The sequence below is a fragment of the Octodon degus genome, unplaced genomic scaffold (genome assembly GCF_000260255.1).
Source record: "Octodon degus isolate 3935 unplaced genomic scaffold, OctDeg1.0 scaffold00021, whole genome shotgun sequence".
Lineage (NCBI taxonomy): Eukaryota > Metazoa > Chordata > Mammalia > Rodentia > Octodontidae > Octodon > Octodon degus.
Genome location: NW_004524597.1, coordinates 6,732,584 through 6,753,938, shown reverse-complemented (window position 1 = coordinate 6,753,938; position 21,355 = coordinate 6,732,584). Strand labels below are relative to the sequence as shown.

Below are 21,355 nucleotides of genomic sequence, written 5' to 3'. Positions count from 1 at the left end.
GAAGAATGTATGCAATGTGTTAATTATTGAAACTGTCCTACCAATTTGATTTGAAACTGTCTCATTGCTATTTGTTTCTCAATAAAATTATGGAAAAAAAAAGTGCTCTACAACTGAGCTACAAATCCAGTTCCAATAAATGCATTCAAAAATTTTCCTATTTGGTACCTTAATTGGCCAAAAAGTGACATTTTTTTTTTTTTTAAATATTTTATTTACTTGTTTCAGGGTCTTGATACGCAGCTTAGACTTGTAGTAATCCTACTGTCTCAGGCTATCCAATGCTAGGATTACAGGTGTGTGCCACCACGTCCAGTTTGGGTTGCTGACACTGAGCACCTGGAACTGGCAGATGCGTGTGGTGCTGGGGATCGAACTCGGGTCCTTGTATTTGCCAGGTAGGCACTCAGACCACCGAACTATCTTCCCAGCCCTAAGTGGTATCTTTTTGATACATTTTGCTCATTTCTAAATAATGAACTTTGTTCTGTTATTTGCTCTTCTGGTTAGTTTTTTTTTTTTTTGGGTGGAACTGGGGATTGAACTCAGGACCTTGCGCTTGCGCTTGCCAGGGAAGTGTTATTTGCTCTTTTGTGAGCTATTTTTCTTACATTCAACACAGATCAATAGATTACCCTTTTTCTCTTTTTGCTAAAAATACTTCTACTTGGTATACTTTTTGTTGTGTGGGAATATTATCAAAACAACTGTTGATCAGTGTGGCATGGTGTCCCATGCCCATAATCATAGGACTCTAGGAGGCTGAGGCAGGAGGAATTTAAGAATGAGCCTACCCTGGGCAACTTTGAGAGACCATCTTAAAAAAAAAAAAAAAGGCAGCCAGAGAGGCAGATCAGTGCAAAGGGCCTGGAGTCAATTCCCAGTGCTACAAAATAAATTAAAACAACTGTTGATTTTTTTCTTTTCCTTCAGTGAATGGATTCTTTCTGGGCTTTACTTTTTTTTTTTTTTTTAACCAGGGATTGAACTCAGGACTTTGTTCTTGCCAGGCAGGCACTGTGCTATCGAACTATATACCCCCAGCTTGTCTTTTTGGCTTGGAAAGATTTACATTAATTGTTTTCTTCTGGTTCTTCATTTAAAAATTTAATCTAGGAGTTTTTTTTTTATTTTATTTATTTGTTTATTTATTTATTTATTTATTTTGTGTGTGTGTGTGTGTGTGTCCAGCTCAGCCCACCAGGGGGCGGGGCTGGCTGGCATGTGGTGCTGGGGGATTGAACCGCGGTCCCTGTGTTTTGCCAAGCTAGTTCCAAGTAGGTGCTTTAGACCACTGAGCCATCTCACCAGCCCCTCTAGGAGTTGATTTAAAACACATTTTAGTAAGTGATAAAAAGTGAGATTAACATTTTCCCAAATTTCTAACCAGTTATCCTGAACCTGTTTTTCTAACTAGTTTTTTGTGTCTTCCTGGTTCCCATGCGCCACTCTTATACAAAGTGGCCCAAAACTGCTGGTTCTGCTTGGTAAGCCTGGGTCTAGACAGCAGCTTTTGAATAATAAAGCGTTAGATTGTTTCCATTTTGGTTGGGAGGATCTTCTCCTCATCACATTCTTCTGGAAATTATACCATGATTCAGCTCTCAATATGGAGCTCAGACTGGCCTAGGCTGGCTTCAAATTTGTGATGACCCTCCTGCCTTGCCTTCCCAAATGCAGGATTACAGGTGTGCACTGTCATGCTACGTGATTCAGAGGATTTTCCCTCTCTCCCCTCCTCCTTCCATAAGGATTGTCTGAAGAATACCTCACCTCTCGAAATGAGCCCAGGATCTCCTGCATGCTATGCAAGTACTCAACCATTCTGGTTCACCTGCAGCTTTATTAAATGGTCTTTAAAATATTATTTATTTTTTGCTAAAATGGGTTTCTAAAGATGACATTTACTAAGTAATTTATGGCAAGCACTGTGCTAGGTATTTTAGATCATCCTATTTAACTGCCACACCCAGGTGCTGTCAACTTTGTCATTTCACAGTGACGATTTCTAGGCTTGGGTAACAAGGTTTTGATGAAAAAGTAGCAGATCTGAATTTGAGTCTGCTTGCCTGCATTCTAAAATCATAACTGCTTTACGCTGCTGCCTTCCATAAGTCAATCTGGAAGACAGTCATGCTGATGACACTAAGGTTGGCAATCAGAATGGAGAACAGCCAGAGGCACTTCTATTAAAAGGGAAATGCACTCATGCACACCCATTGATTCATCTTTGGTGTCCTTTTGACCAAGTATGCCTACATTTCCTGGTTATCCTTGCCTTTAGCAATAGAAAGGCTTGAGAATGTCTTGAGCCATGAAATCTGTCAGTGGGGCATCCAATATCTCACTACAAATGTTGGTCCCCAAAGCACTTACTCAATGGTTAGCATCTTAGCCTGGACACCTGAGTGTGGCCCTCACAACTCTTCAATCATTTGTTTTTGAAAATCACTTCACCAGCAAAGTAATTTTTTACTTTGTCTAGAACTTTTTTTTTTTTGTGCGTGGAATTGAACTAGGGCTTCTGTGTGCTAAGCACATGCATCACTTAGCTATAACTTCAGCCATTAGAACATTTTTATTAACTTAAGATAATCAGTCAAATCCCAGCAATACCCCCTTCAGCAGGCACACCTCACTTTAGCTCTCACTGCTGTTTATTGATTATAGGCCCTAGCAGCATCCTGCTATACATACACATATATTCCTGGGTAATTACAAATTATTAGTTTTATTACTTTTATCTTTTAAGTATTTAGTACAGGGTCTACAGTGTCCCACTACACAGAATGGACTCATGGTGATCCTTCTGTTTTCAGCCCCCCAAGCGCTGGGATTACAGGTATGCACCATCACACCTAGTCTCAGTTGCCATCTCAGAGCACCCCAGGGGTGGGGCCACCATGGCATGCCAGGGATCAAACCCTGGTCCTTGCACCTTCCTAAGCAGGCACTTTAGTCTGCTGAGCTATCTGGCTGGCCCTAGTTTTAATAACATTCTAAATTTATCTTACTTTTCCACCTGCCTGGACTATGCTTGGTTTCCACTTTACTCCATTTATAATGCTGAATAGAGGAACAAGGAGAAAGACTCGTTTAGAGTTACCCCACACTCTAAGGCCTGACAAGCCCCACCCTTGATGCTTACTTTCTCTGCAGTCCGGTTCCAAACAGTCACCGTGTGACCCATTTTTAGCAAGTTGGAGACGATGCCACTTCCCATGAGTCCGAGGCCCAAAAATCCTATCCTGAAAGAGACACAGACTGATGAGTTCAGAGGAGAGTAGATGGGACTTGTCAAGAAGTATCCATCTGGTAGCACAAGGTGGAGGATGGGACCTCAGATCACTGGAAACATCACCCAGTGCCGGGATGCTATTGTAGTTACACTGTACCTTTTCTTGTCTTGCAATGGTCTAAAAGTATCCCTAGGGCTAGAGAGAGATAGCTCAGCTGCACAGTACTTGCCTGGCAAGTGCAAGGTCCTGAGTTTGATTCCCAGCACAAAAAATACAAATGGGAATTTCTATGTATTTTGCCAGGCAGGTGCTTATGCCACTGAGCTATGTCCCTGACTCTTTTCTATGTATTTTGATACAGGGGTCTATAGGGTCTCACTAAACAGATTAGACTTGCAGTGATCCTCCTGTTTTTAGCCTCCCAAGTGCTGGGATTATAGGCATCCGCCATCATGCTCTCACTCTTAGTGTGCCCTCAGGGTAAGGCCAGCATCAGAACCTAAATCTCTGTGCTCTGCTTAAGTAAGCACTTTAGTCCACTGAGCTATCTAGCTAGCCTCCAAATGTGCATTTCTACACCCTTCATTACCACATAAGAGAGTACTGCTTCTATGGTTTGGAGCAAATCTTCCAGTTGTGGTTTTCTTGCTTTTGATAAAGCATCTGCGCTTTCCATTTCACTATTGCAGTCAAAAACAGACATGTCCTTAGCCAATGAAAAATGGCTTTTGGATAAGCCACCTTGAACACAAGGCCTTCAGATGCTACTTTAGAGCACATCAGAATCTGTGACAAGTCATGGAGGCAATGTTTATCCTGGATCCTATTGGAACCAAGATCGTCTTTGCCAGCTTTGGTTCTCTGAGATCCTTACCCTTACCTTACCTGATCTTTCCTGCTGTCAGCAGAGGTGAGACTTAGCCTTTTCTTTCAAATACATTCTTCCCATGAGCTTTGGAGCCAATCTTTTCCAGTGCATGAATTCTCTTCCTGTATCTAACTTTTACCACATACCCTTTTACCAACAGTCTTTTATGATCTCAGCTGTGTACTCAACAGCCTGCCCATTGTTTACCTTCACTTTCTGTGTCCAGTTCTTCCCTGAAGTGCATAACTTAAGTGCTAGTCATCACTCCTACTATTTCTTTCTTTTTTTTTTTTTTTTTTGCAGAACCAGGGATTGAATTCAGGCCCTTGCGCTTGCCAGGGAAGCGTTTATTCTACTGAGCCATCTCCCCGGCCCCCATTCCTACTATTTCTATATACTTCTGTAAATGATTTTCATCCTGTCCCAATGTCCTTTTAGGCTTTTAAACATTTTAATATTTTAAATGGGTCAATGTCCAAACAGTGCCTCTTCTTCATTTGGGAGTCTCCCACTTTCTGCCACTTACTAAGTTTGACCCTGTATTATCCTTTCTGTACTTTCAGTCTTCTGGAATCACATCTGTGGTCACCCTTACGAAATGCTCCTCTACTCAGAGGTTACACTAAAGTACCCACTGCTCACTGCCTTCCTGTTCCCAGTCTTCTGGTTGTTTTTTTTTTTCTTCTTTCTTCTGTATTTAGGACAGGGTCTACAGGGTCTCACTATGTAGATCAGACTCATAGTGATCTTCCTGTTTTTAGCCTCCCAAGCACTGGGATTATAGGTGTGTGCCACCATGCCCTGTCTCAGCTGCTAGCTCAGCACATCCTACACCAGGGATCCAACCCCAGCCGCTATGCTCTGCCTAAGCAGGTGCTTTAGTCCACTGAGCTATCAGGCTGGCTCTTCCTGGGTCTTTTGAATCAGGGTTAAATGGAACCCGCCACTTTCCAAGCTAAAATACGGCTCCTGCCCATTAGGTTTAATACCAAGAGTTAAAAACGAGATATTTTTCATCATTCACATCTCTTTGAGTACTACAATTTCCTCCATGACTCTTAATCAATTAGGTTTAACATGGTAACTCACAGTTCCCTCATGCAGTCAATGTAGACTAATGGGTGGCAACAAAATTGGTTTGCTTTGCAGTTGGCTTCATATTCATGTTAAAAAAAGCTGACAGAAGGGGCAGTCTAAGTGTTGGTCCTCAGCCTCGTGTTGGCCTTTATTCCTCCCTTGTACTGGAGCATGAAACTAAGGTCTTTGCACTAAGCTATATCTTTTTTTTTTTTTTTTAATTTTTTTTAAATATTTATTTATTTTGTGTGGCCAGCTCAGCCCACCAGGGGGTGGGGCTGGCTGGCATGTGGTGCTGGGGAATTGAACCGCGGTCCCTGTGCTTTGCTTAGCTTGTTCTAAGTAGGTGCTTTAGACCACTGAGCCATCTCACCAGCCCCCAAGGAATAATGGTTTTGTTTTGTTATTTATTTATTTTTTTTCTCCTCAAATGCCTTCAGGGCACTTTTGGCTGGTTGGAGTGTTGTGGGGATCGAACTAGAGCAACCGGAGATTGACAGCTTTGTGGAAGCAGTCACTGAAAGAACTGAGCTAGGGCCAGGTCCACACTAAGCTATATCTTGACACCACTCCTTTCCACATTTATTTTTGAGACAGGGTCTTGTTAAGTCATTAAACTGTCTAGGATGAGCTTGATCTTCTTGGCTTCGTCTCCTGGAGTGCTGGAATTACAGACCTGTATGTACATGGACAGGGTCTTAATACATAGTGCAGGCTGGCCTTGAACTTGCTTATGCTATCCAGGCTGGCCTTGAATGCACAGTAATCCTGCTGCCTCAACATCCCACATGCTAAGATTATAGGTGTGCACCACCATATCCAACTGGCTTTAGTTTTAGAAAACAATCTTCATTAAATTAATGGATAACACCTATCCCTCACTTTGATTTTTAGAGACAGGGTTTCACTATGCAGTTTTGGTTGGCCTTGCACTATTTTGTCCAGGCTGGCCTCGAACTCACGAACTCACAGAGATGCCCCTGCCTCAATCTCCTGAGTACTGGGATTATAGGTGTGAGCCACTATACTCAGCCTCCTTTACTGGCATAAAACAAGTTCCTATCTCCTCCACTCTCAAAGGGAAATTCACTACCAATCATTCATACATTTAGAGATTTCAACAGGGCAAAAGCATGAAGTAAAAGATGTGCTGTTTTAGACTGGGAAAGAATTATACAGAAAGACAAACCGAAAATTTATACTTACCTTGCTTAAGAGAATGTCTTTTGAGTAAAGAAACCCTTTCTACCAGGTGACTCTGAAGATACAGTTGGCCAAGGGAAGAGAAGCAAAGTAAGTCTGGGGGCAAGCTCAAGTTTGGGCACCACAATCTAAGTGCACCCCAGCCTGGGCAGGGCAAAAAGCAACAGGCAGATGGACCAGACTGATGGCAAGGCAACAGTTCTAAGAACTGGGAGGGTAGAACAATCAGCTTTCTCTCAGACATCTTCATCTCCCTCTCTCTTGTAGCTAATCTGGTCTACTAAGATAGTGGTGTTCAAGTGTGGGCTCTTGACTTACATTAGTAGTAGTAGCAGCACCAGCAGCAGCATTTTTGCTACTTGACAAAAATATGAATTCTTTGGGTCTACCTCGGACTTATGCCCAGAAGATGCCCTGGCCTGGCATGGAGGTTAACAACTTGTACTTTACAAGTCAGCTTTCAGATGATTGAGGGACAGGAAAGTCTGAGCTCTCTAAGTAGGTGCCCACGTTTGGGGGCTCATTAGTTATAGACCCTTTGAGGTTATGCCCAGAAGTCCCTACTAAAGAGTTATATGATAACTTCTCTTTTAGGTCAAACCACTGTTCCCAGGCAAATCATAATCATTATGAACCTGAGCTTTCCCACTCTTCCTATTCGATCACTGGGACATACACCATAAGGACCACATTGGGGTCCCTTCCTCTGTCCCAGTAGAATCCAAGCTCAGGAGGCCTCCTCATGAAAGCTTTTTTTTTTTTCCACCCCTGTATTTAGGGTCTACAGAGTCTCACTATACAGATCGGACTCGTAGTGATCCTCCTGTTTTCAGCCTCCCAAGCGCTGGGATCACAGGTGTTTGCTACAGTGCCCAGTCTCAATCATGGTCTCAGCGCGCCCTGGGGGCAGGCTAGCATGGTATGCCAGGGAATCCAACTCCAGCTGCTGCGCTCTGCCTAAGCAGGTGCTTTAGTTTGCTGAGCTGTCAGGCCAGCCCAAAGCTCTTACTTTTTGTCTGTGGGTGTGATGCTGCCATTCACGGCTGTGCTGTCTGCTGCCTGGATGGAGGTGGAACCAGTTTCCTAGGGAGAACAAGCACAAGTTATCCCATCAGTCTGCCCACTGGGAGACATTGGATAAAAATGGTATTTGGGGAGGCTACTTACCTCTTCACATATTTTCAATTTCTTTGTGATTGCCTGGTAACAAACAGCTGGCTAATAAGAAGGAGAAAGCCCATTTATTAAATGGAATAGTTAATGGATCTTCAGTATAATTTCTCCAAAAAGATTAGGCCTAAATTGGGAAGTCAACATAAAATATTTTTGTTGTATAATGTCATAGAACTCCAAATGAGACACTAGAAAGTTAACATACATACCTTATTAAATTCTCTGTGTAACTCTATAAAGCTCTTTTATCTGACCAAAGCATTGAGAATCAGAGGCATTAAGTTTTATGTTCAGAGTTACGGAGCTGGTCAGTGTTACAGCCCTGGAGCATAGATCTTTCTAATTCTAACAGCATTCTTTTTTTGGCAGAACTGGGGATTGAACTCAGGCCCTTATGCTTGCCAGGCAAGCACTTACTCTACCGAGCCATCTCTCTGGCCCCCAAAGTTCTTTTTTTTTTTAAGGTTTTCTTTTCTTTGTGTACGGTCTCACTACACAGCCCACATTAGTAGTGACCCTCCTGATTTCTGCCTCCCAAGTGCTGGGATTATAGGCGCGCACCACCATGTCCGGACTCCACTGCCGGCTCAGCGCACCCAGGGATGGTGCCGGCGTGGCATGTGGAGCCAGGGATTGAATCCTGGCCCCTGCGCTTACCTAAGCAAGTGCTTAGTCTGCTGAGCTATACCACTGGCCCTAGATCTTTCTAATTCCAAAGCTAGAAACTATCTCTGAATCCTGGCAAGGCTGGGTCTAACCCATGGTCTCAGACTTTGGGAATGCTGCTACAGGGTATGGTGACAACCTTGACCTGTGAGCTGTGTGATGAGCCCCAACAGGCTACCTTATAAGGCTGACAGCTCACAATGACTGGGTCCCATATCAGAATATGAAGGCAAAACCAAACCAAAAGAAGAAAGGATATAAAGGTAACTGTGTATGTTTCTACCAGACTACTGAGTTCTAAAAGCTAACTTTTGGTTTATTTTTAATCTCAGCAGTCCTTGACTTTGCCGTGGCTTATATTGTGACTGACTGTTGCTCTGGGTGATGAATAAAGAGAACCTAACTTTCAGACCAACTGAGGTGGTTCCAGCAGTGTACACCCTCTGGCAGGTTAGTCCCTCAAACAAGGGTCAAGAGCCTCACAGGGTCACTCACCTTCTCTGTTTGGCTCAGCAAGAAATGATGGAAGTGAGGATCTGCATCTTTGACAGGCTGAAACCAGAAGACAATCAAATAAAACAGACTACCTTCCACCAAAGGGATCTTCCTCCTGCCTTTGGACACTCCTTGGATTGTAGGGTCTCTGTGCTCTGGTCCCTTTCACACCCGTCTGTAAACTCACACTTTTTTTTTTTTTTTTTTTTTGTGGAACTGGGGATTGAACTCAGGCCCTTGCGCTTGCCAGGGAAGCACTTATCCCACTGAGCCACCACCCCATGTGAACTCACACTTTTGACCTACACCTTTTATAAATGACTACTGATTCTAGTGAGGGGGAAACTGGATTCAAGTGGAAATGGACAGATGTTTCTGCCAGGTTGGTATACACACTAATCCAGTAGTAACACTGGGAAAATATCTGGTATTCACCAAGCACTCAGACAACCCAGCAATCTATGCTACAGTGATTCCCAGGACTTTTCCAGTTTTGGGGCTTTGACCCTCTTTCTCTAGAGTCAGAGGGGATTTACTTTCCCCAGGGTCAGTTCTGATAGAGGAAGAGAGTGGCCACAACTACAGATCTCCACAGCTACTCACAATAGTGCCCTGCAACAGGTACAGCCCAAAGCAAGGACAAGATAATCCCAGGCTAACAAGAACTGTGTCTATGGACAAGATTGTGTTTGTAAAATATAGAGACAAAAAAAGAGCAGAATTGATTCCACTCATTCAGAACCACATGTGTAAAAGAGCTGAGCAGGCAGACAGATGCTGCACTCATTTACCGTAAAACTAGCAGGGCTCACCCCAACGGTGAAGGGGTTTACTATTTATCTTGTGAATTTTTATACTTTATTACACCTAAACTACTCAAACAAAAGAAAAAAGGAAAAGAGGATCACACCGCAACACCAGGAATCCTGCTGACATGGTGGTGGCTTGTCCAGCCTGCAGGTGAATGCTTTACCTCACTCGCAGTTGGCTGCCATTTAAACGTGGCCATAGGTCCGGCCATCATCCCCTTCACGGTACTAGACTCGGGGATAGTGAGGTCCTACAGAAGGAAAGGCAGAATATCAGGATACTGTACTTCCTCCAGTCACACTGAAACCTAAACAAAACTCCGGGCAATTGCCATGTAAGTTGAAGCCAACCCTACACAAGGCTCTGATGACTATCTTTTGGGGGAAACAGGGTAAAGTCTTCCCATCAACCCAGGGAAGCCTCTTTTCCACTCTGGAGATAAAAAAGTTCTTGCACCTAAATTTCATAAGCACAGAGGTAATCAGGCCAGCCATCACCTGCAATGTTGTAGGCAAAGTAAAAGCAAATAATTCTCATGGACTATAATGAATATTAAATAGCTGTGGCTTCAGAATGAGTCCACTGTATTTCTACAACACAAAGCTGCATAGTGCTGGTAAGATCTGCTCAGATCTCACAGCTGTGACACGATAAAGCTGGAATGTGCCCAGGACGGTTGCATAGTTGCTGCTCCTCTTCAGCGTCACCTGGCCCCTCTTCCCAGGCAAAGGGCAGCTGCTCCAGCTCAGACCTGCCTGGCTCCTTCCTACCCCTCTGCTGTTGCTGTGCACCTGCTCTTCCCATTCTCTTTGCCTTGGTGGCCCTACATTGTTTCCATTTGGACTAGAATCTTGACTTATCTTACAGCTTTCCCTTTCCTCTGCCCCCACCAACTGCTCCTCCCAACTATTCCCTTAGGCCATCTGGAATCCTTCTTGATTCCCCTCCCCTCTATTCCACTGGCAATGACTACTGCTTTACACATGGGGATCTATCCCTAATTTTGCCATCCTCACCACTAAAACCCAAGCTCTGGCACCACCCCTGACACTTGGCTGGTTATGATGCAAATCTCCCTGCTTCCACTCTGGACCCCTGCAATCTAATCTCCACACAGTAGCCAGAGTAAACTTTTTTATTGTTTTATTTGAATTTTAATTAGTACATGTATGCAGTACATAATGATTACATTTATCACGGGAAGTTGGTACATGTATATAACACATCTTAGTTATTTTTACATACCCTCTCCCTCCCTCCCCAAGATAAATTTTAAAAAGTCAAGTCAGACCATGTTACTCCTTTGCTGAAAATTGGCTTTCCATCACTTCCCATCACATAGTGAGGCTAAAGCTTTATTATGGCATCCTACAGGGAGGGCTCTCTATAATCTGCCACCCTGATCCCACAGGAATCTCCCACTTCGTGTTCTAATCTTTTGTTTCTCACTACTCCTTGCCCACCAGGAGTCCAATGGCCACCCCCATTCCAAACATACCAAATGTGGGGTTTGCTTCAGTACATTCACATTGCCAGGAAAATTCCTCCAACAGATTTCTACTTGGCTCACAGGCTCATTTTAGGTTATCTACTGAAATGTTCCCTTATCAGTGTGACTTTACTTGACCTCTTTCTCCTTCATTAGAATGTGACGTAGATTACAATGACAGCAAATGTTTCTCTAGTGCTTACTCTATGACAGATGTCACTATCATACTATTTTTCATTTTTAGGGTCTATTTTGAGAGTTCTGCTATGTAGTTCAGGCTGGCCTTGAACTCACAGCAATCCTCCTGCCTCGGCCTCCCAAGTATTGGCATTACAGGCATACACCACCATGCCTGGTCCTATCATTCTATTTTATACATATGATCTGTCAGGAAAGTTGGCTCCCAGGTATATTCTAGAAAGCAAGAACATTGACAGTTTGGTTTATTTCATTCCTGTTTGGGGACCCATGTCTAGCACTTGATCAAAGTCTGATATGTTTCGAAAAAATGAATATACTTTTTCTCCTGAGGGCCTGATCTCAGGGAAGACCAGGCCTATTGCGTTGCATTCTCTATATATTGTATTTGTATTTGGCCCATGGAGGAGCTGCTTGATAAACATCTGTCGAATAAACATCTGGAAGGTCTATGGCTGTGCAACCTGAAGAATTTTCTGAAACGATGGATGCTCTGTATCTGTGCTCTGACATAGGGACACCCAGTCATGTCTTTACAGAACCTATACCAAGCTAGTATAATACAAAAGCTGATTTTTTTTAAATTTTTTTGGTGGTTAAACCCAGGGACTTACGCATGCTAGTTAAGTGCTCTACTGGTCATCTATATCCTCAATCCTTAGCTCTTTTTCAAATTTTGTATTTATTTTGAGGCATTCACTGGGCTGTCTAGGCTGGCCTTAAACTTGTGATTCTCCTGCCTTACCCTCCTACTGTAGTAGCTGGGATTACATGTGTGTGCCACTGAACCTTGTTGGAAACAATTTTATTTATTATTTTTAGATCTTTGATGCAGGATCTCCCTATGCAGCTTGGACTTGTAGTGATCCTCCTGTCTCAGTTCACCCAGCACTAGAATTACAGGCATGTGCCACCATACCCAGTTTTGGTGGCCTGTTCAGTGCACCTGGGATTCCGGAGCTGGTATGGCATGCGGTACTGGGGATCAAACTCTGGTCCTTGTGTTTGCAGGGCAGGCACTTACACTGCTGAACTATCTTCCTAGCCCCATTAACTTTAAAACTGTCATATCGCTAGGGACTATGCAGCTCTAGGGAAAACAGAATGGGAATAAGAGAACACAGCTTTTTTGTTGAGCAGGAAGCAAAGGCCTTGAGTTTCAAATTGCCACTCCTTGTGTGAGTTTGGGGTTTCAAGAGAGCCACAGGCCTGACTATGCTACTTTTGTTGAGGAAGTCTTTGTTCAGAGATTCAGTTCTGTGTGTGTGAGAGAGATAGGGAGGGAGGGAAGGAGGGAGGGAAGGAGAGGGAGAGAGACAAGAGACAGAGAGACAGAGAGAGAGACAGAGAGAGAGACAGAGAGAGAGAGACCAGTTCTTACTACATAGTTCAGGTAGCTTCAAACTCACTATACAGCCCAGGCTGGCCCTGAATTCCAGATGTTCCTCTTGCCTCAGCCTCCAAGTGCTGGGAATGTGCCACCATACCTGAGCAGAGCTGCAATTCTCAGTTCAGGACAAGGAAAGACTAGTCTAACAAGAGGATGGGAGGCATGGCAACCTCTCTAAGTCCAGAAATAAACCTATCTCACCTGCCTGCATGTAACTGATACTTGCACCATCAAGATCAGACTTTTTTACTTATCCTCTTGATGTGAGAGATTATGCCTAGGGGCAAGGGATATAGCTCAGTGGCATGGCACCTGCCTGACAAGCACAAGGTCCTGAGTTAAATTCCCAGTATAAACAAGTAAACCAAAGTTTATTTGTAAGACTATGCCCAGAACAGTACTCACCTGGGGCTCTGCCCAACTACTGCTGTTACTGAGGAACTTGCCAGACAAATGATAACCACTATGGCAACACATACACATTCTTTTGAGGTTACAGGACCAAAATTCAAGCGCTGGTGCATATATTTCCTGTATCCTAAAGGTAGTAAGTGGCATGGCTCTAACTGTTCTGTATCTCAGTAAAGTTCATTCTCTCCTCAGGAGACATCTTTTCCCTAAAGACCATGCAAAAAAGACCTCCATGAAGGATCAATAACAGGTGGAATTGCTGGATTGAAACCTGACTGATGATGGTACTACCAACAAATGAATAACTCTAACTTAGCAGCAAAGTGCTTTTTTCTGGGTGCTTGGAAGAAGTCTCCAGAAGGAGACTAGGCAGAAGCCTTTGGCACTCCACTAAACTGACCATCCAGCTCTCACTGTAGAGCCACCTCTGACCCTTGAAACAACCAATGTAAATACATATAATTAGATGCCTAATGTATTATAGGTCCTGTCCTCAGTGCTCTGCCTTTTTGTTTCTCACAACACATCTACAAAGCACAATGATCAGGAGAGGAAACCAAGGCAAAGGAATGTAGACAAAGTTACACAGATACAACAAATCATGAGGTCACAATTCAACTTAAGGCCTTAATCTTAACCTTCCTATAGTACTTCCTTTTACCCAAAAGGAAACTATTTATCTCTAGGGTAACATGGGAATTCATGAGATACTTGCCTCAAAGCAATATAGTTTGGAAAACAGTATAAAACATGACACTCAGAATCCTTCTGGATTCCTCAGGGAATAAATTCAGAAACCACATTATGTCTTTTGTGGATCAGATTAGATCATACTTTGTGTAGTTTTCTATGTACTGTACCTGGCTTTTCTACACTTTCTCCACATCCTGGCTCATGGCACCAAGTTGGGGGAGGGCACTCTTGTAATGCTCGGTCTCCTGTTTCTTTAGTCTTGGTTCAATAAACAGTAAGAAAAAACTTTTCTAACCAGGGTCCTTATAGTGGGAGTCCACAGGCTTATACTAGCCAAAAGGATATTCTATTAGACCCATAATGTGTTTTCAAAATTTAAACTAGCCACTACATTTAAAACTACAATGTTTTACATACAAATCTCTTGCTCCCAGCTTTATTTGAAAAACCAGGCAGGAGATGGCCAGAACCTCATATATGGAGTGTGACCAAGCCAGACCTAGCTGCAGTCAACCCTCTTGCTCTCTCCACACATTTGAACTATTTTTTCTTTCACTAACTGCCTGGGCTTGCTGGTATTTGAATCTGCCAGCCTTACTGTAAGATGTATAACATTCATCATGGCCTTTTCACCCAGTGTTTCTGCCAGCCATCTGGTTCCTGTTCCCTTTATTCTGATCTTCCCCCAAGTTCCACACACAGACTGCCTCTGGGTTTCTGAAACTAGGCCCAAGTCTTATCAGTGAGAAGGTAGGAAATATTTCATGCCCACTCAATTCTGACCTGCCAGTGCTTCTGATTCTGGTATCAATGAGCATATGTTCCCTTTGTAGAGTGGCCTCTGTTCTTACTCACCCTCTCCTCACTTTCCCAAAATAAGCTCATCCAGTCTCAGAGATCTAACTCTTTCTTTCAAATTCACCTTTCAACTTTCAGTCCTGCCTAGGCCTTCCCTCAAATTCATCATATTCTAAACAGAACAAGGACTTAGATAGAGTGTAGGTGAGTGGCAGGGCACTTGTCTTGCAAATGTAAGGCCTTGGGTACAACTGTCAGGACCCCCCCCCCACAGCCACACACACACACACACACACACACCCACAAAAAAAAAAAAAAAAACTCTCAAGATAGCCTAAATCTTTATAGAACAGGTCCTCCTTTTTCTCTGAGCCAGTTCCATTTCTTAACTCCTCTGTGTAAGGAAGCTAGCATCATTTCCCCAGAAATAAAGACAGAAATTAACCTCCTTTTCCCTTTCCACATTCATCTCAACATAACTAGTTGCCAAATCGTTAAGAACACTTCTTCTGGTGAGCCTTCCCATGTTCCTTTCAGGATCTACTATTATCCCTTGTGAATGTGCACCTGACTTTGGCCTAATTAGCTTTGAGCCCCTATTCTGCTGTATGATTATGTTGCTACCTTGACACCTAGCTCAAACAGCTTTACAGGGCCCCCACTGGCTTAAGGTGACCTCAAGGTCCTCCACAATCCAGGGACAACCTACCTCTATCTTTCTGATCACCTCATAGAAACACACCAATAGAGCCTCATACAGGCTATGCCCTTGCCTCTGGAAAGCCTCCTCTCCTTGTTTGTTAGCTCTGCACACTGGCTCAGGTGCACTGCTCCTCTTTTCATGCTTTTCCACACCTGTGCACCTGTCTTTCATCTGCTCTGCAGGACTCTTTTAGGGCAGCACTTAGGACTCCACTGGATGAACAGAAGCATACTGCAGAGTCCAGCTCTATCTACACAAAAGGAAGTCACTAATCCCGGAAGCTACAGTGGTAAGACAAACCTTCTCATCCTTTGGGGGCCGACCCCGCTTCCGGGGACTTTGCTCTTGGGCTCTTTTCAGAGGGGATTTGGAGCCTCTCTCTGCAGAGCCTGAAGACACCCTCTTCTTTCCTTCTCCCATGTTCTTCTTCACCTTCCCTTCAGACAGGCTAAGTTTGCGCTTCTCATCACCTGAGTTTGGCCTACTTCTCTCCTCACTGGAATTACGCCGACTCTTGTCATCAGCAGAAGTGTGGGATGATGTCTGAAAGTTTAATAATAATAATGGTAACCACCACAACAGCTGCCGCTGCCACCAACATGTGCCGTATATTGCTACAGGCACTAATGTGAATTACCCTCAGCGCCACCTTATGAAGGCTCCTTGGCTCCCCCTTTACGTTGGGGGAAGCAGATTCAAAAAGTAAAAATAAAAAAGCCAAAGAAGCCTCTTGTTTATGGGTCCAAAGCTAGGAAGTGGACTTTAAAGCTCAGGCAGGGAATATATCTGGAGGCTGTGCTCCTAAGCTCTGTGCTACACTCAAAAGCTAAACTATTCTTTCTGAGTCAAAGCAACTTTCCTAAAAGCAACAATCTATTCAGAAAGGTGAGTTATAGGCATGGAGTCCCAGCATGACATGCAAGGCTGACACCTTGGAACTGAGGTAGCTTGCCCTCCAGGAATCTCACAATAATAGAGTTGTGGGCTGAGAGACATTTGATGTGCTAGTAACTATGTAAAGTAACCAGCCTGATGTTAAAAATTAGAATGGCAGGCTTCCTCACCTGGTCTTTTCCTTTGGCTCTCCTGAGGAACTCTTCCACAGCGTCCACAGCTTGCTGGAATCGTTTTCCCTTATTGATTTTTATCATTTCCTCTTTATGAGCATGATATGGCTTTAGCTGCTCTACTTTGATCCAGGCACTAGCAAAAAACACAGAAAAGGTTAAGATTCACATTGCATATACCAGAAAGTACCAAAGCTCTCATCAGAGAAGAATGCCAATACCTATTTGGCTTAACTAAATCTGAATGAGGCATGATATTTTTCCAAAACATGTTAACCATGCCAAACTCTTAAATCTCAACTTTTTTCTTAAAACAAGTCAGGCAGAACCATAGTAACCATCACCACAAATCAGAACATTCCTCAAGTGAAACCATTGTACTACAAACTAGTTCCACCTTTGTTCACCAGCCTTTAATACCCAACCATACACTCTGCCACTTGCTCAAGGCAATTGAAATCTAGACAGTTTCTCACTCTCACTGAACAGCATAAAGGCCTCATATGGTTCCCTGAGAATCAGGGTATCTGGAGGCATTATGAACTACGGCAGCATTACCATGCAAGAAAATACTTGCTGTCCATTAACAACTGGAACTAGATTTATTATTTGCCCATTAACTACAGAATCTGGGATGTGACCAGGTCTAAATAAATGCAATTATCTTCTAAAATTTGCTGTGCTTAACAGATATTTGTAGCCACTGAGCCTATATTTATTCATAAAAGATGGTATCCATGGCTACTAAACCACACAAACATATGGTTTGGGAGTAAAGTAGCAGTCACAAAAGGAGGCCTTTAGAAATGGGATTTTTTGAGAGTTAAACATAGAATATACTCTTTTGATACTTAATTTTGCTTTTCTTTCAGCAGTACAAGGGTTGAAGCCAGGGCTGCACACATGTTAGACAAGTATTCTATCATTAGGTCACATCCTCGGCCCTCTCTGGGCCTCCTCTGACACTTAATGCTTAATTTTACCATCCATATCTTACATACGAACATGAAAAAAACACCATCAATTCTGGAAAACCAGTCCTTCTATGAAAACCTCAGCAAATCTGCTGCAGCTGGCTTTCTGTACTGCCTCTACATGCCAGCTTACAGAACCTAAATATAAGAGAATATTCCATACTTTGCAAGGTATTAGTAAATTTATATATGTTTCACATTGTAACATTCACAGGCCTCATAGTACAACCTTCAGAAAAAGTGGGTCAGGATAAGGATACAGAAACTGGGCTACCTCATTAACTTTAAGTTCTTTCCTTAGAGAGAGCTAGGGAATATAAACTAGTAACAGCAAAAGTGCCCACTTCCACTTATAAAAATAATGCTATCAACCAACCACCAGCTATCTGTTTTGAATGTTGTGCTAATAGTTGTGATAAGAGGTAGAACAGTACTTTAAAAAAGAAAAAGAAAAAAAAAAAAAGGCCAGGGATATATAGCTCAGTGGCACAGCTTGTGCCTGGCAAGCAAATGGTCCTGAGTTCAATTCCTGGTATAAAAACAAACAAACCAACATCCCTGGGACTGTCAGCCTGAAAGTGCTAGCTGGCAAACCAGGGCAAGGCAATTCATCTATGGCTAAACAAAATAACACACAGGATTAGACACTGCCTCTCTGGCACAGAGCTCCAACCACAGCTTTAGAAGCTGATGCTTCCCAGGGAGAGAAGCTATCCTACAGCCTGCAGTTTGACATGAGCAAGTCAATGGGCCCACCTACAGGAGAAGACATACAGAATGAGATTTCAATTCTCTATTTCTTAGCAAGCATGTCACTGAGCTGACTTTCCTGCTTCTCCTTGAATTTACAGAGATTCTGAAGAAACACAGGGTAATCAGGTACAAAACCAGTCAAGCCACCACACTAATTGATGACAACCAGTGCCAGGAGTGGAATGCACAAAGCCATGGAACTCAGGACCTGCCCTAGCCTGAGAGTTACAGGTCAGAAGCTGAAACCCATCCAAATCATGAGAAAACCAACAAGGTGGTCTTTGTGGAGCCAGACAACAGGCTCCAAAGGGCACTGATGCCACCCACTCTTTCCTGCTCCTGTCATCCTTGCCTTTCACCCAGCCATCCATCACTTTCTGCTTTAGAGAAAATGAAAAGCCAGCTGAGGAGATAGCTCGGGGATCTAAGCACCTGCCTGGCAAGCACAAGTACCCAGGTTCAATCCCCGGTACCACATGCCGTGCTGGCTCCAGAATTGGGTGTGGTAGCCCACACCTGTAATCCCAGCACTGGGGAGGCTGAGACTAGGAGTCCAAGCTGCACAGTGAGACTCTGTACCAAATAAATAAGAGTTAAAAAAAAAAAAAATTAAAAACAAAATAAAAAGCAAAGAAGTGCCAATAAATCAACATCCACTATTTTTGTTAAAGCATTTTAAATGGATTACTGACTTCTGCCAGAAGTATAATCAAAATTTCATTCACTTGGAAGATAGGAATTTATGATACTATAGCGAAATTTTCTGCTCTATAACCATCTTTGGAACATTAAAAATCGTTGCCTGAACAAACAGCAGCACAAATACTACTTTAAGAGGATAAAGGCAAGAAATGTTAATCCACTTAGGAAACCAATCTATAGTCAAAGAAGCATCCAGTCACATCAGAAAAAAAAAAAAAAAAAAAATCAATAAAAACCAGCTCACCAGAGCTTAGAAGGATTAACTCTTTTTTGTGTGTCTTTTTGAGATACTGGGCTTCACTATGCAGTTCAGCTTGGCCTTGAACTCACTTTGCAGGCCAGGCTGGCCTGGAACTCACAGTGGATCTTCCTGCCTCAACTTCCCTCAACCTCCTGAGAACGTGCTGGGATTACAGGCGTGTCCACCATGCCCAGCTTTAGAAGGATTAACTCTTGAAAGCAAAGCAAACCAGTTACTTTGGCTTTCTAAACAGAATCTTTTTTCTAAATGACATACCACAAAACTATCTTCTTAAAAAGGGTGTGTTTCCAGCCAGAACTTCAGTAAAGTACCCCTTCAGTTTACAGAGGAACCTCAGTCAGGCTGGCATGTAACTGGGGCTCAATAATCACTAGGTTAGTAATGTCTGCCAAGCACATTTGGGGAAGGGGTAAGCTGCCTACCAGTGGGTTAAGGTGGTAGAAGGCCTGACTTGAGGATTAATGCAGAGTGCACATGTTAATCAAATGTTCTACCCTATACTTCTAGCCCCAAATGACTATTCTGTTTCTTTCCTTATAATAAGCTGTAACTTGTGATTTTCCTCATATCCTCCTTCCCAGACCTAAATGGAGCTGCACCTTTTTGGTCAATTTACTGTGGGCTGGGAAGTCAGAAAAATCAGGCTTCCCCAGGATGTGTACGAAATCTAAGGCATTACTTTTATGCACAAAAGAGTTAATTACACATTGCTCTGGTAGTAAAATCTTAACACGAGCTAACTGGCCATTACAGAGAAGGAAATGGAAGGTCCCTTAAGGTATCTGGCTAAGTGGAAAAAACAAGAGCAGTGTGTACAGTATCACTCATGTAAAAATCAGAAAGAAAAAATACACAGCTTGATTCTCCAAGAGTATCTCTGAAGAGACACACCACAAAAATCAGTATACTTGAATGCATCGGGGTAAATGGATTCACTTCACTGTTCACAGCCTTTTTTAAAAAAAATTATAAACATCTATTATCTCTAGAAAATAGAAAATCAATACTAAAGGCCTCTATATAGAACATGGGCCATTCTAATTGCCCAGAATTATGTCCCTACTATTTCCTGGTTTGGAATCTACTGTGGCCAGAGGTTCCACTCTGACTGTTAGATGTGGTCAGAGAAGTAAAATTATCCAGGACTTTCCTAGAGTCTCTTCACTTTTTGAGTACAGATTGCTCCTCAATCACTCAGATTATTCTACTCAAAATGAATTTTAAAAATCAACATTTTCAAAATGTCCATATTTTTGCTCTTCAATGACAATTATATATTTACGGGTGTTATATTGAAATGTTAGTCTATAATAACTAACACATGTATGTGTCTTAGCTTTCAGCTGGACACAAAGACCTGTGTTGAACCTTGAGGAGGGGCAGGAATGGGGGGAACAGATACCAAGAGACAGAGACAAAAAAAAAACAAAAAAAAACAAAACAAAACAAAAAACACGGACACTAAATCTGAAGATGAGAATGAGGACAGGGTCAGAAGATATGGGTGCCCTTCTTATTCGGATGTGAATAGTACTTAGTAAGCGATTTGTGTATCTGCCTGTAAAAAGTTGTTTTGATTTTTGAGATAAGGTCTGGCTATGTAGTTTAGTTTGCCTTTAGCTTCAGTATGTAGCCCAGGCTGGCCTTGAACTCAGATCCTAAGCTATTCAGAAATAGAGGTATGAGGAAACATACATACATACACACAAAAAGAAATTTAAAAAGAATTTCTCAGTTAACTTCCATCAATGATGATCTTCAAGACATCAATCAGCAGAAATGGTTGTAGATGCCTATAATCGCATCTACTCTCAAGGCTGAGGCAGGAAGATTGCAAGTGGTAGCCCAGTCAGGGCAATTTTAGGGGAGATTGTCTCCAAAAAGGGGTGGTGGTGGGACTGAAACTCAGTGGTAGTTCATCTGCCTAACACGCATGAGGTCCTGATATAATCTTCAGAACCACAAAAACGGGGCTGGTAGGGGTGGGGGTTGGAGAGGTTGGGACTATGGGGACAACATGGATGACAAAGACTTACAGATAAGACAGATTTAAAAGATTTTGTTTCTAAAGCTTGGAAATGTCCCCAAATGCTAGACTGCTAGTTGAGAAGAATCTAGCAAATGCTCTCTAGGAGAACTACTGTCTTGCTTGGCATAGCAAGGATACTGCTGTCCAAACATTTGGAGCAGTGGCCCTCATGATGTACTTGGCTCATTCTACTAGTGGACATATAGAAAATGGGTTGGTCAATGCCAGGTGAAAAGAAAAAGGGATACTCACATGGTTCCAACCCATTATGCTCTTCAGCATTAACCAACGCAGATATTTCTAGAAGCTGCTTTTAGTATCAACTCAGACATCTCACACCAGGAAGGGCTGTCCC

The 21,355-nt window shown here is 42.8% G+C and overlaps 1 protein-coding gene across 1 annotated transcript in view; it reads right to left on the bottom strand.

The window, feature by feature from the left end:
* Glyr1 (glyoxylate reductase 1 homolog) overlaps nucleotides 1-21,355 on the bottom strand; it is a 32,519-nt gene that overhangs the window by 4,927 nt on the left and 6,237 nt on the right. Inside the window, exons 4-10 of the mRNA XM_023711397.1 lie at nucleotides 16,278-16,416; nucleotides 15,514-15,756; nucleotides 9,695-9,781; nucleotides 8,722-8,778; nucleotides 7,555-7,605; nucleotides 7,397-7,470; nucleotides 3,149-3,248 (exon numbers count right to left, since the gene is read on the bottom strand). Of these exons, the coding sequence (XP_023567165.1) occupies nucleotides 3,149-3,248; nucleotides 7,397-7,470; nucleotides 7,555-7,605; nucleotides 8,722-8,778; nucleotides 9,695-9,781; nucleotides 15,514-15,756; nucleotides 16,278-16,416 (751 nt within the window). The remainder of the gene's footprint in view (nucleotides 1-3,148; nucleotides 3,249-7,396; nucleotides 7,471-7,554; nucleotides 7,606-8,721; nucleotides 8,779-9,694; nucleotides 9,782-15,513; nucleotides 15,757-16,277; nucleotides 16,417-21,355) is intronic.